The following is a 13,907-nucleotide window of genomic DNA, read 5'->3' on the forward strand; positions in this document are numbered from 1 at the left end:
GAACTTGGTGTCACCTTCCCCATTCCATTGACTGTCTGCCATCTGCGATGGACACGCCATTTGAAGGTAATGTGTTTTTTAATTTGTTTTAAACTGAATGAAAAAATAGGGCTTTTAATAAATAATTATAGATAATAACAAATTAAGTTTGAATTTCATTGGTTTTCCCATTGCTCAATTATTTCTATGTAGCTAGGATGGTACAGTCTGTACAATTCCTAGTCCTTCTTTCTTCGGTTTCAATTTTCTTCGGTAGTACTCCGATGTGCGTCGTAAGTTGTGAACTACCATGAAAATTCCTTTCCCTTGAAAGATAAACTATGGTTTGTTGAATTTTTTCTAGAATGGAACTCTTGTTGTTCATGGAGGTTCTAACGAAAGCTTAATTAGCGTTATACCAACGGAACCTGATGTTTTAGACAAAATGAAGTCTACAAGTCAACTAGATTTAGGTACTTGTGACCAGCAATCAAAGGTGACCTGAAACAATACAGAAATTACGACAGCTATGTACTGTATTACCAAATTATGAAATCATCAGGTACCTTGCATAGACTCTGGAACATGCGAAACCGTACCTTTGCTCGAACCTGCTCGTTGTAGACGCAGGTACTGTCCTCTTAACAAGGTAAAAATGTTAATTATTAAGAAAAACATTTTATGATGATTGTATTAATTATGACTTCTTCACGAAAAAGGTTTACTGCCTCGATTTTGACGGATGTATGATACCGGACCCCGTTTTTATATTTGCGCTCGCACCCAAAGAAAAGAAATGCCCTATTCCTCTTAGTCTTTGCGCAGACAAAGACCTTTGTCAATTCGTTCTTCGTAAGGTATGAAAATTACTATACGGTGAAAGATATTTATTGATAACCGTTGCTGCTCATTATTTCAGAACTACGATGACCTGCGGGAGCCAAGTGTTGATCGTCTAAACTGCTCCATAATGATTAACCAAATTGTTTTCACTAACTCATCCTGTGAAATTCATGGCGATTGCCATTGGACGGCCAAGTGTTGCCCAGATGGAGGTTTGTCACGAACGAATCGATGAAAAATGATCTAGTAAAATAAATCGATTTTCCTACAGGGCTCAATCGGCAATGTGTCTCCTATGATGGAACGATTATCCCCGCCAGGATAGCAAAGGAATTAAATGCTAGCTCTACAACGTCCTTGACCCTTCCATCGGCATCATTCAACTATGACCAGTCTTTAACGACTGAGCCCGGATCGGCGTCTCTACTTAACATAACGAAGTCAACACTTATACGAATAATGAATTCATTCAAAACCACCGTAGATGGAAGACTATCGGTATTTGAACTGAGTATGTGCACTCAATTGGCCAAATTGCTGGGTGTGTCAGAGAACGTTTTCACCAAAATGATTGTGCGAAACGGAAGCATTTTGCTGGAAATTGAAATGTCTCCATCACTCGTCGACTCACCAGACGCAGTTGATCAAGCCCACGTACAACTAACTTCGATGCTTAGAAACGGTACCTTAGTTTTAACTGATTTAAATGGTACAAAATTGGATATTCCACCTCAGGAAAACGGTACCTTGTTAGCTAACGAAGCACCAATTTTTTCCAACATTTTCATCGGTGTTACGGCAGCTAGTTTGGGCTCCACATTTTCGTTGGTTCTTTGGGTCGTATGGAACCTAAAAAAAGGCAAAACGATAAATCCTATCCCCCACTCAGAGCGGCTGAATAGTCATGCCATATTCATAAACAAACAATCCAAGGATAACCTTATCAGAGGTAGTTCAGGACTTGGGCAAAACCAAGTTAGTAAATTAGCGAACTTTGCAGAATCCCAAGTTCAATGGGATTTGTTTCAGCAACATTTTCCAGGAAAACCAGATTATGTCTGGAAGTCCCACGAGGAGGTTGCATGGGCAGGAAGCGATCATCAAGTACGATGGCCGCAGTTATTAGATGCCCCTGACGAAGAATCAGTTGCAATAGTAAAAAAAAAGTAAACATACCGAAGCTGAGGAAGATGAGGACGGTCGCCTTCAAACTAGAGATTGTAAAAAAAAGTGCAGTGCTTAACGTAACGATGCCTTTGGGTGTACACTATGGCACAGAAGGAATCCTCAGAATTATTTTACGGAATGACGGAAGTCCAAGTAAAAAACCATTACGTTTTTAATGTCTAAAATATTAAAAAGAAGCATTAGTCCACTGTACCGAAACTTATCAAAGTATAAAATGTAATAAGAAAATCACAACATATACGCTGCGTCACTAAAGAAGGCAACCTTTTATTGCGCCATACCGGAGTGTTTCTATATACACCGATGGATTAACCAATATATCCTAATACACGAACAAATCTGGGAAGTTGTTTCCATAATGCGGTAATGACTGGTTATTATGTTGCACAGCATTCAATTCCGGTTGACCACAAGGCAAAACTGATATCCGAGTCAAGATTTGATTCAGCGTATCATTTAATACATCACCCTACAAAACGAATGTTAACATCATCCGAAGAGACTTAATAAAAAAAAAGGTGACTTACTTTAGATTGCGAACTGGCGACCAATTGCTGGAATGGAGTGTTCCGGAACTTCTCACAAATAACTTGCCTCTTTTCATACTCGGCTTCACGTCGAGATTCAACAGGCTCTGCCAGAACTTTTTTTAGTGCTTCAAAAGTCACCTCTTCCTCTGCATATCTCTACAATGATAGATACAACTGATTAGTACCTCTGCATGTATCAAAGTAACAATTTAAGCAAGTACCCGAGCAAGTCCAGGTGACGAGGTGTTGCTCTCTGATCCATCCAAATTGATGTTGCTCAAATCCGTGAAAGACGATGGCTGGTTCACCGATGAGTCAGCCCAGGAATAACGTTGGTTCGCATTGAAAGGTCCCTGAAACATAAAAGAACACACATTAAGCTACTATACACATTACGGTTTATAGGATCTTATACTTACTTGTAGAGGAATCATGCCCATGATATCTTTACCAGCCTCTTTCATGCAATCAGCAATAGTGTTGAAGTCTAAAAGACACTCCGGAGAGATAGAATCTTGCTGAATGCTTTCAGCACTTGACTCGTTAAAGTTTAGGAGATGTGGTGCACTGCCATTTCTTGCAGTTACTACTTTTGAACTGTATTCTACCAAAGTAGTGACGCTCATTGTGTGGGAAGCCAGGGTAACGATGCTGATGGCAACAACCTAAGAAATTTTTCAGACATAAGTTTTTCAGAAAAAAATTATCGTTAATTTAGATCATTACATGAAGAGATAAACGATTTTTCGGATGAAGCATAGTATTTGTCAGCGCTACATCCTGAACAGCTAATGCCCATCGTAAAATATCCACAAGCATTTCATCTGTTGCTAATTCGACGCAAATTAAAGCTGCTGTGCAGTAAATCGCCTAAAAAAACAAAAAAAAATTACATCATTAGTGAAGACAGGTAAAATCTTTTGAAATTCCGGATTCTTACCTCAATATTTTCACGGGTGACATTGTTCAAATCTAAGCTCTCCGACAAATTAACTAAAATACGACTTCCGTGATTTTTGTAAAACAAAGAGTCCGCCCGCGAACATTTATCGATGGCCAGGTTCAGATCACAAATATCAACACTATAATAGAAAAGATCCGCATGTTTTTGCGAGTTTGACTAAGGTTAATGCCAACAAATAGTTACCTTGGTTTCTTCAGCTTCGAACGGTTATCATGGCGGTCAAGCAGACAATGAAGGATTTCTTGAACTAAAACACGGACGTAGGCATCTTGAACCAGTGAAGTACGTAAAAGAGGATCCAAGAAAGTCAATGGAAGCGATGTGGAGAAGTTGGTCGACTTATACTTGTGACTGACCTATATGAAAAGCAAAATAAAGGGAATTGCTAACGAATTCACTCTATAAAAGCGCTTACTTTCAAAAGACATTTTAATAACATGTGTTGCAAAAGGGTTTCAGCTGGGACATTCTCAGGATCAGATTTTCCTGTTCCGGGCGTTCCTCCAATGATGAACATCATAATCTCAATTTTCTGATAGTCGGGCAGATGATATGCAAATTCTGCTAATGCGCTTATCAACGATTCTTGGAAATGCTTTTCATCGGTTACAGCTTCCTTGTCGTCAACAGGGATGGGCGACATTATGCTCTGCTTTAAATGCTTCAATAATGAATTAACAATTTCCAGCACCGACGGCCCTAATTCGAAACGGAAGTAGGCCAACATTAACAACCTAAATTCCAATTTCAATGGCATCCTGTTCACTCACCTACGCTCTCTCCAGCAGCGATTGCAATTATTTTGGCTAGAACATTCGCCATGCTGGTGCGCACTTTAGCTCTAGATCGGGAAGAGGTATCTAAATGCATCATCAAATTTTCTACCACTGCGTACGAGTACTGAACCTGCGTATAGAAGTAACAGTAGATCAATACTAATCGACACCAACGCATAAAATAATCGAACCTGAATAGAGTACATTATCACTCTGAATGTGTAAATGGCAAAGTCGTTGGGAACCCATAGTTCGTGCAAATCCAAATGCCTATAGAGATTTAATTAGCAGCTGATGGAAGCCAAACTTTAAAAATGGTGATTCAACTTACTTGAATACTGGTTTAATGACAGAGCGGATATTGCCGAAAGAGGCCCTGCCTACCAGCTCACGCAGGCAGTTTTCCGCCAACGCAGACGGATCAATATTCCGTGCGCTGTTTTCAGAATCAACTTGTTCTTCAGGAAGGCCATTTAGACTGTTATCGTCATTGGAAATCCTTCTGGGTCTGCAAAATATGATATAATCAACAAAAAAGTCTTTATACGATCCCAAAAAAAGGTGGAATTATTATGTCGCGTGCAGCAGTTTCACACGTTATAAATTAGAAGCAAAGTACGCCATTCCTTTCTTTTGTGAACAAATGAAATTACCTAGCGTGTTGCATGTTATACAACAGCGAAGGGACAATCTTATCCATGTGAACTGGTTCCCAAATATTTTCCACGAGATCGTCTGACACTGTTTTGCGAACAACTCCCTGTAGAACATCGACAACGTTAGTCTTACGAAAACAAAATGAAAATTTTGCGATTCTTACTTGAATTCCGCGAAGGCCGGCTAGTCGAAGACTGTTCAAAACGTCAACTTCGGGGTGGTTACTGTGACAAAGAGATGCAAATTTGGAAACGAAGAAATCGTAACGACGATGATAAGAAGGCGTGTCTTCTTCGATATTTGCAAACTTGACAAACTATAAATGTGGTTAGCCAAGACAGCGTCGTCAAACAGGTCTATTAAGAAACGATACCGATTGTGAGGCTAATATTTGTAATGCCGGCTCAGTGGTTTCCAGCAGCTTCTGAACTGTTTTCAAGAAGCTCTCAACAAAAAGATTGAGGCTTTGAGCATGACAAGCCAGCAGTAACTGATCCATAGCCTCCATGGCTATTATAACCATTGGATTGCGATGCCGGTAAATGTCACGACTGACCCTCTGAGCCAGGTACTCGCCAATTCGGTCAAGTTTCTCTGGAGATGACATCGAATAGAATGTCAGCTTGTCCATGTTGCTTCGTACCAGTCCATCCTGAACGGCAATTACAAAAGTAGTCACGAAAATGATCTTCAGCTCACTAATAAATAATTCATGCAAACCACCTCAGGATTGACGGGGAAAATGTTATCTACCAACCGCTTGTAGCGGGGTCTCAAGGCAGCACAGCAACCACAACAACCTGTCATTACAGAAATCAATAACCGTCGTACAGCATTCGTTTTGTAAAAATATGAATTTATATCTCTCTAGGGAAATCAGGATAGTTTTAGATTTGTTTCGAAACGTAACAATTGCATGTTTGTCAAATGTGGGTTCTTATCAAAATAAAATAAACAGACAACAATGATACAAATAGAGGCAGCCACTTATCACACACTAAAATGAAAATTTGATGAAGCAATGTTACGCCTGAACTTACAGTGAGACGCATCACATTTCGAGAGAACACTGTCAAGCATTTCCAGAAAGCTTGAATCGGATAAAGTACTCCACACTGACATTCTTTAAGTTATAGTTAAAATACAGAAACGGGGCTTTCGGGCTTACAAGCCCCTTCCAGACCCATTGAAGACTGACTTCAGTATGGCACAAGCGCTAGATGCAACCTTTGCCCAGTGCAAACGCGTCCTTAAGAAAATCAATGAGCCGCGCGCAGCGCTCACCCGATATCGCCGCTATGGCCATGCGTGGAAGACATTCAGGTGAAAGTTGTTTTTTTCCCTTCCTACTTTTCGTCACCAAATAACTAGTTTCAATGCCTCATTAAAATGATTGCAACACTAACAATTTTAATGTTCCATTTTTTTAAATGCTGACTGCTATTAGTATATAGATTCACTCAAGTGAGGCTTACATAGCATAAGCAAATAGCAATTGTGACTTAAAATTCTGGAAACATAAAACTGAGTATACTGGTTTTCTGCAATTGCTATTTTTCTACTAGTTACGGTTGACCATATTATTTCATTCAGAACCCTGTTTGGACTTAGGCTTTCCACCAATAAACATGTGCCATGCAATGAGTATCAGCAAGATATGGAAAGTTTGTAAGACAGTCCCTGATTTATGGCAGACATATACATATCTATGTAGAGAAAAACCTCTACATCTTTTTTTCCTGTCTTTTCCCTAATACTCCATATGTTAACAGTTTTGTGTAAGATGTCATTAAAAAGACATCAAAAGCTAATTGCCCATAGACGACCTATTATTTCTTTCCTCCTAAAATTCACAGTTCAATATGAACCAACCAAATAATTCACAAAATCTGTTCTGCCAAATCAGAACATTTGCATAAAGCAAATACTTTACATAGGTAGACCAACATGCAATGAAGGAAATTTTAACAAGATTTCACAAATTCTTACCCATTTTTTAGATGCAATCCTACAAATTTCGTTGTTGTTGTGGGTGGGTAAATATTACTTGGTAAAACAGATAAAATCTCCCAGCTACTGGAGCAACTAGTTGGACATGAACAACGGGCGGACTTCGCCCTGTTTTTGTTTGCCGAAGAGGCCGGTTGACTGCTATTTTCGTACAATGATGCCGACAATAAACCAAAATAAAAAAATATAAAATATTTCCTGTTTTTAGTTTTTTAAGGAACTTTTACACGATAATAAACTTTATTTTGATACTTTGTCTTAGTTTGTGTATTGTTAAAATAACATCAGGAATTTTGCATCCAGCTTTTGGTGGATGTAAACAAATACATTTGTGTCGTCTGCAGGTTCTTCGATTGTCTAAGTTTGTACGGTACATAAAAATATAATGGCTGAAGTTCGGGAAATTATAGCTGCCGAGCTGAAGCTTACAAAAGTAGAACCTTGGAAAAGATTAAAAGGTGGTTGTAGCAGCAATAATTGGGCGTTCAAAACTGAAACTGGGGCAATATTTGCGAAAATAGATAGTGACAGACATGTAAGCTAGTTGTCATTCCTCCATTCACAGTTTTCAGATTTGTTAATGTATCGTCCGTTCAGAGTGGAGACCTTTTACTTGGTGAAATGAAATCACTAGAAATGCTCCAGTCTTCAGAAAGTGTACGTGTGCCAAGCCCTATCAAAATTATTTTTTCTCAAAATACTACAATCCTGATAACAGAATACGTAAAGTTTAAAGGGTTAGACGTGTTTCAAGGTGAACTTGGGCAACAGCTTGCCATGTACTGAACCAGTATTTTAAATCACTGACATTATTACATTTAATAATTTCAATGGGTTTATAGGCTCCACTTGAGAAACTTGCAGTTACTTAAGGAGAACACTGATCAAGCAGTAAAGCAATTTGGATTCTATGTTAATACCTGCTGTGGGAAAATTCCTATTGATAATCAGTGGAATGAAGACTGGATTGTAAGAAACATGTTTTTATATTTAAATTAATTAAAATTCTAATGTCAACTTATGTTCATTTAACATAGAATTTCTATTGCAAGCAGAGATTAAAACCACAAGTTGAAATGGCTGCTAAAATGGTGAGTATTCAGTTCCTTATTTCCTTGAATTTGCATTTTGTGTTTGAATGTTGTATTTACTGTGAGTAAATATGGCTAAATAATACTTGCATACAACAGTCTGGAAACCGTGAAGTGGAGAAGTTATGGTCTCAGCTGGAACCAAAAATCAAGGAGCTCTTTCACGGAGTCAATGTTCTACCTTCGTTGCTACACGGTGATTTATGGAGTGGAAATGCTGGAGAAACGGAAAGTGAACCCGGTAGAGTCGTGGGATTGTTACAGTGTTAAGATCACTAATTTAAATGTTGTCCTTATCCAGTTATTTTCGATCCCGCTTCGTTTTATGGCCATCATGAATTTGATCTGGCTATTACTCGTATGTTTGGAGGCTTCTGCAAGGAATTTTATCAGAGATACCACCAACTTGTTCCACGTGAAGTGGGATTCGAGGAAAGGAAATCTTTATACGAACTGTTCCATTATCTCAACCACTGGTATACCCATTTCGTTTAAATTTATTTTTATTTACTGCTCCTAATGGCGATCTAATTAGGAACCATTTTGGGGGTGCGTACGAGGAGCAAAGCTTGGAAATAATGCGACGGTTAGTCGCAAATAGCCAGTGACCAGAGAAAAAGAGGATATGTTCTAACGAGGCGTTTAAGATTCCAGATTAAAAACGAAGAAAGCAGTTTATTCCTTTTGGTGGCCGCATTATTTTATAAATATAATAATCTTTTATTTTCAATTACCAATTTACGCAAAGTTGCTCCAGATGCTGACATGTTAGTTTGCCTCTACAAAGTTTTTGTTCCTTTTTCACAGTTATGGAGATGAGGCATCTGAAGAATAGGTAATCCAAGTAATTTACCTAAACAGGAAATGCAAAATGATAAGTTTAAATTTTTTCAAAATATACAATTATTTTTTCAAATACTTTGGGCAAAATGTTTCCTTGTCTCGGAGGCACTTTGATGTCGGCTGGTGTCATTTTGCTGTCAATTAAAAATAATTATAATCAATGGAATTCTATAAAATGTTATGTCGTTAGTACTATTCGGCTCATAGATGTAGGGGAACATGTGTTGCTTCTACTATCATCCACTTCCGCAAATTGGTTTGATGAACGCAGAGAAGGACATTCAAGTTTGATGCCATCAACCAAAGGTGTGACCGGTGTCTGTAGTGCTGAACTACGTGGTGATTTATCTGGAACTTTACTGCATCGCCCTTTCTTGGCTGTTGTAGGAAAGGAAGGGTCAGCCGTTGATGACGATGCCGTAGACACTCCTGACTTCGGCTGTGAAAACTGGAACGTGGGATTTTTTTTTGAACTCGGTTCTGGAGACGGAGGAGGAGCACTAACGTTGACAGCGTCTGTCGAAAAACTGTCGTTGAGGTCCATTGTTTCCTCTGTTCCCAAGAATTCATCGAAAACCATGCGAAGACGACTTATTGCAGCCGCAACGACAGCTGCCCTACAATAGCCATTGCAACAAGAAATAAATGAGTTAAATCACACCAGTTTGCCAAACAAATGTTCTATTTTTGAATAACGCCAACTTCAAAATAACTATAAAAATAAGCAAAACAATTTTGTGATTTACTTCAATGTAACAGAGTTGACATCTACGGGTTGTTTAAAGGTGAACGTAGATGTACTAGGCCCCATCGATGCTGTTTGCATTTGACTACCCGACGGCCCTTCTCCTGAAGGCGCTGAGAAGGCCGTTCCAGGATTTAAAACTGAATTCCCACTTGTAGAAGGAGTACTGGAAATTGCTGGAAACTTTCCTTTAGATATCGAGCACGCAGAAGCAGGCGTCGATCCTATATTAAACTTGCCCGGCGCTTGCAAGGCGATAACAGGTGAAGCACCATTGCCCGAAGACGTCCTGTTTCCAAAGTGGAATGATACAGGACCAGTGGGATGGGTCAACTTGGGAAATGAGAATTCAGAAGAGTTGGTACTGGCCGCGGGGGTCAATGGATTCCCAGTAAAGAAAAAATTGGCTCTATCCAGGGCTGTAGTGCTACCAGTCTGCTTAGTGAATTAAAAGAAATTAAAAATTCATTCAAACTAATAATGAATTCAATATTAATATACGTTATTAGAAGTTTGATGGTCTGCGCCGACGAGCAGAGGAGACATATGTGCCAGTTTATGGAGAGGTTTTCCGAATAGAGTAGTTGCATCTAGTTTCGATGAAGCAGGAGTATGGGTGATGGATAAAATGAGTGATGTCAGTTCCGATGCATTCATCTCCTGAAGTGGATGACGACACAATTTCTGGAGTGTTTCTATCTGATATCTGTCGGCTAATGCTTGAATTTCCGACAAATTTGCCATTGCTGAGGATCGCAATTGCCCCGTGTAGATGAAACGCAAAAAATGCTTGAAAATGGATGGCTGCATGTCTTCAATGATGATGTGGCTGGATGACGATTCCTCCTTTTCAAACAATCCGGCCAGTACAGGACTACGAGCTGTTAGAATTGAACGATGGGCAGTAAACGTTTTACTTTTGGAAGCCTGTCCAACTTGAAATTCGACATCAGTGAGGCGGCCATTTTTAGCAGAAATCCATAATTGTTCTGTCAGAAGAGTGTCCTCCAAATGGAATGCATAATTCTTCAGTGTCTCCATAATCCTAAGTGATATCCAGCAGGCAATAGTGAGGGGTGTTTTCAATTCCGACAGCTCGGCGGAATAAACAGAATTCGGTCCTTCGGACGTGACGCGAAACATTCGCCGGCGTTGATCTGGTGAAGCACAAGTTGTAAAAAGAACTTCACCAATGTCGAAAACGGACGGTTGGCTAGATTTGGAGACTAAATAAATTACGTGTTGGAATGCGACAGTTTTAACGCCAAAACACACTTTAAATCCATCTTCTAATTCAATTTCGTGTGACTTGCTGTTGATGTTGGTTACATGCCATTCAATCTTGCACGTGGTGCTCTTCTCTGCAACGGACATTTCCCAACCTTTCTCACGGCAAGATCTTTATGTACAACAACGACCTTACGCGGCCGCTCCAAGTGAACAACTGACAAAGCTGAAACTATAGGGAAAGGCAAGAAACAGATGAACAATAAAATAAGAGTCATTTACGTAGAATTTAAGGAAAGGAACAAAAGAAATAGGTAAATTTTGCTTTGATTTTTGCTTACCCATCCTCATCGCGCTAACGGGCAAAGCCAAATAGATCTCGGAATTTCCTTTTACACTCCCCCCTAAAATAGAAAAAATAAACAAAAGAAGTAAGAAATGCGCGTGAACAAGTCTAGACCGGGTGTAGACACAAGTTAATTAGTCTATTACACATGCCCAAATGCTAATTAAGGTCACCAGGGGATTACCCGCGTTTTATTCCCGGCACGAAAATAGAAACGAGATATATGCAGTAATTTGAGCGTACATAAAAGCAAGCTCTTTGGTGGACCATCTACTGCCACGTAAATTCCATCACGTCATCACGTTAAAAAAGCTTGAGGGTAACTCTTTTCGTTACGCACTTCTAGTCTCCTCCCAGTTCAATTCAGTTGCTGAATAGAGAATGCATTATGCTGCTCTTTGACTAAGAAGACGAGGGAACAAAAAACGCCGGGAGCCACGTACTGTTCCACGGCAGGTTAGTAAACAATAAAAAGAAGCTGATTTTCAGGTTTGAATGACGACGGGCAAAACTCGAATGTCTACGAAGGCCGTTCATCAGTTGTGCCACGTTTACTGGCTTAGTAAGCGGCTTCACGTTTTTGTTGGTTGTGCCTTTTTAAAAAATAATTTGATAGAAATCAAATATTTTAGTATGGCGGATAAAGCTGAATCCAGTGGATTAGTGAGTAAGAACAGCAATAGTACAGTGTCATGTTTTGCCCAGCATTCGCACCGCATGCAAATGTTCATGTGCGTTTTATTTTTCACATCGTGTTTCGCTTTTCTGTTCGTCCTGGAAAGTAAATTAACCCAACAACAGAAAGCATTAGAGTTCGCCTATAAAGAATTCTATCTAAGACCGTTCCATTACAAGCTGGACCCTTTCTCATACGTGGAACTGAAAAACGGAGCGCCAATTACTGAACCTGAGCCACCTAATCCGGATTTTATGTTCTCTTTCGAAGAGCTTCTGCTAAATAGATTCCTCGACTATTACCTTTGGGCTCAGGGTCCCACAGATGAAACCGACGTCACAACTGATCCGGATAGATTACCTTTGACAATCCAGGCTTTTGGTTCTCACTTACGTAACCGGCTGTATTACCAACTGGAACGTGATGAGCTCAAAGTCAATCCAATCCTTTTAACTGATCCAGCACTGCCGACTGATAGTAACCTTTTCTTTTAATTTAGAATCAATTCTGTACGTTAATGATTTTTTTTTGTTTTTTTTTTTAGTTAGAGACCCAGAGGATGGTATTGAATCGAATAAACTTCTTTGGAATGTGATACCTTACTGTAACGATCCTGTTTTGGAAGACGCCCTTCATGAGTTGGGAAATATCAACGGCTTTCTGTACACACGCGGTAACCACAGGAATTACAGGTAAACATAATTTACAAAAAAAAAAAATCTGATTTTTCTAATTAACTGAAATTAATTTCATTTCAATAGATTCATAAGTCGTAACGAATCGCGAGACATTGCTTCCATCATAGGCGCCATTCCCATCAAATTAGCTTATTTACATAATCACAATTTTATAAATTTCCAGAGGTAAGTCAACCAATTCAACTGAGTAAACAAGGAAGTCTTTCTAGAAACTTGATCTCAACAGGTATGGCTTGAAGAGTCCCATACAAATCAGCATCGTATGCGATCCCATCGAAAGAAAACTCCGTCATTTCTACACGGAACGCTATAATTACAGAGAATGGGCGGAAGATTTCCCGATTTCACGCACGAACTGGTGGAGAGCGGTATTTATTGCGACTTTAAAAGGCTGAAATATTTTTTGATTCATCAAATGAAACCTTTCTTACGGGCAGACTCTAGACGAATGCTTGGACAAGAATCAGCGAGAATGTAACTATGATGGAGTGAAAAACATTAAAGCTAAATCCGTTTTAGACATCGGACGTACATGGCTACCACGACGCGTCGAATGGACAATACCACAATTTTGTGAATACAACAGATGCGGGTAAAAAAATTGCTGTTAAACTACTAAAATATTATCGGCATTAATTGTTTCCCTAATCGATTCTTAAGGGATCTGGGACTCGAAAAAGATTTGGAATACGTCAAAGATGTCGTTAAACAAGAGTACACTGTTGTCGGCACGCTGGAAAAGATGAGCGAGACATTGGACCTTCTAGAAGCTAAGGTGCCTCAGTTCTTTAAAGGCATCAAGAAAATTTACTACCAAAAACGTAATTGAACTTACTTTTTGTTGGTTGAGTTGCTATTCATATCTTAACTGACTTTTTATTTTCTCATAGTGGCAGAAGTTCCCCAGGATGTCCCTGGTCCTGAAATTCCTGTTATCAATTCCGAAAGGAGAGCCGAAATGGAAAGGCGGTATGCGAAAGAAATAGAATTTTATCGTTTCGCGTCCCAGAAACTGGTAGAAGACCTGAAAATCAGCAAATAAAAGTCAACAAAATAAACAAATGAATAATAACAAAATATGGACACAGAGTTCTTTCCATTTGTGGCATATAGAAAATAGTTGCAAGTCACACAATGACATCAGCAGGAGAAAATATTTCCTACCCTTTCAGTATTTCACAAAAACCTTTTTCGTACAAAACATGGTGATGTGGCAAATACAATTTAATTTTCAATGGCACAAAGGTTTTTACATTTAATGATGTAATAACATTATGCTGACACTCAATCCTTATAGCAACACAGCCAAAAGTGTTTAATAGTTTTAATAAAAA

The 13,907-nt window shown here is 39.1% G+C and overlaps 5 protein-coding genes across 8 annotated transcripts; 3 read left to right on the forward strand and 2 right to left on the reverse strand.

The window, feature by feature from the left end:
• The first annotated feature begins 54 nt into the window (after nt 1-54).
• Nucleotides 55-2,032, forward strand: LOC130701220 (uncharacterized). Its single transcript, XM_057523181.2, has 7 exons — nt 55-66; nt 197-272; nt 344-475; nt 542-628; nt 699-836; nt 899-1,034; nt 1,094-2,032. The coding sequence occupies exons 2-7, from the start codon at nt 198-200 to the stop codon at nt 1,990-1,992; spliced, it is 1,467 nt and encodes a 488-aa protein (XP_057379164.1). The 5' UTR covers nt 55-66; nt 197; the 3' UTR covers nt 1,993-2,032.
• A 221-nt stretch (nt 2,033-2,253) lies between these two features.
• LOC130701210 (protein EFR3 homolog cmp44E-like) lies at nt 2,254-7,082 on the reverse strand. 3 transcript variants are annotated; one of them, XM_057523168.2, is made up of 16 exons: nt 6,927-7,082; nt 5,661-5,737; nt 5,311-5,589; nt 5,101-5,253; nt 4,934-5,040; nt 4,612-4,788; nt 4,472-4,550; nt 4,275-4,410; nt 3,920-4,203; nt 3,688-3,860; nt 3,481-3,622; nt 3,267-3,410; nt 2,960-3,205; nt 2,762-2,893; nt 2,538-2,696; nt 2,254-2,479 (listed from the first exon to the last, which is right to left on the reverse strand). In XM_057523168.2, the coding sequence occupies exons 1-16, from the start codon at nt 6,928-6,930 to the stop codon at nt 2,333-2,335; spliced, it is 2,439 nt and encodes an 812-aa protein (XP_057379151.1). In that variant the 5' UTR covers nt 6,931-7,082; the 3' UTR covers nt 2,254-2,332. The 3 variants fall into 3 exon arrangements, with proteins under 3 accessions (XP_057379151.1, XP_057379150.1, XP_059353229.1); XM_057523167.2 differs by lacking the exon at nt 6,927-7,082 and adding an exon at nt 5,978-6,187; XM_059497246.1 differs by lacking the exon at nt 6,927-7,082 and having other exon boundaries at nt 5,661-5,744.
• Nucleotides 7,083-7,292: 210 nt separating this feature from the next.
• LOC130701226 (ketosamine-3-kinase-like) lies at nt 7,293-9,047 on the forward strand. The gene is made up of 7 exons (XM_057523189.2): nt 7,293-7,482; nt 7,545-7,726; nt 7,790-7,916; nt 7,985-8,038; nt 8,138-8,279; nt 8,340-8,514; nt 8,574-9,047. Exons 1-7 carry the CDS (start codon nt 7,333-7,335, stop codon nt 8,644-8,646), a joined length of 903 nt encoding a protein of 300 aa, XP_057379172.1. The 5' UTR covers nt 7,293-7,332; the 3' UTR covers nt 8,647-9,047.
• Nucleotides 8,755-11,261, reverse strand: LOC130701217 (mucin-5AC-like). 2 transcript variants are annotated; one of them, XM_059497379.1, is made up of 6 exons: nt 11,195-11,261; nt 10,128-11,079; nt 9,628-10,064; nt 9,075-9,498; nt 8,958-9,015; nt 8,755-8,891 (listed from the first exon to the last, which is right to left on the reverse strand). In XM_059497379.1, exons 2-6 carry the CDS (start codon nt 10,998-11,000, stop codon nt 8,818-8,820), a joined length of 1,866 nt encoding a protein of 621 aa, XP_059353362.1. In that variant the 5' UTR covers nt 11,001-11,079; nt 11,195-11,261; the 3' UTR covers nt 8,755-8,817. The 2 variants fall into 2 exon arrangements, with proteins under 2 accessions (XP_059353362.1, XP_057379161.1); XM_057523178.2 differs by having other exon boundaries at nt 8,763-8,891; nt 9,628-10,061; nt 11,195-11,254.
• A 527-nt stretch (nt 11,262-11,788) lies between these two features.
• Nucleotides 11,789-13,809, forward strand: LOC130701219 (heparan sulfate 2-O-sulfotransferase pipe-like). Its single transcript, XM_057523180.2, has 7 exons — nt 11,789-12,352; nt 12,420-12,567; nt 12,637-12,738; nt 12,800-12,941; nt 13,011-13,165; nt 13,234-13,394; nt 13,464-13,809. Exons 1-7 carry the CDS (start codon nt 11,833-11,835, stop codon nt 13,613-13,615), a joined length of 1,380 nt encoding a protein of 459 aa, XP_057379163.1. The 5' UTR covers nt 11,789-11,832; the 3' UTR covers nt 13,616-13,809.
• The last annotated feature ends 98 nt before the right edge of the window (nt 13,810-13,907 follow it).

Source organism: Daphnia carinata, chromosome 10, assembly GCF_022539665.2.
Source record: "Daphnia carinata strain CSIRO-1 chromosome 10, CSIRO_AGI_Dcar_HiC_V3, whole genome shotgun sequence".
Taxonomy (NCBI): Eukaryota; Metazoa; Arthropoda; class Branchiopoda; order Diplostraca; family Daphniidae; genus Daphnia; species Daphnia carinata.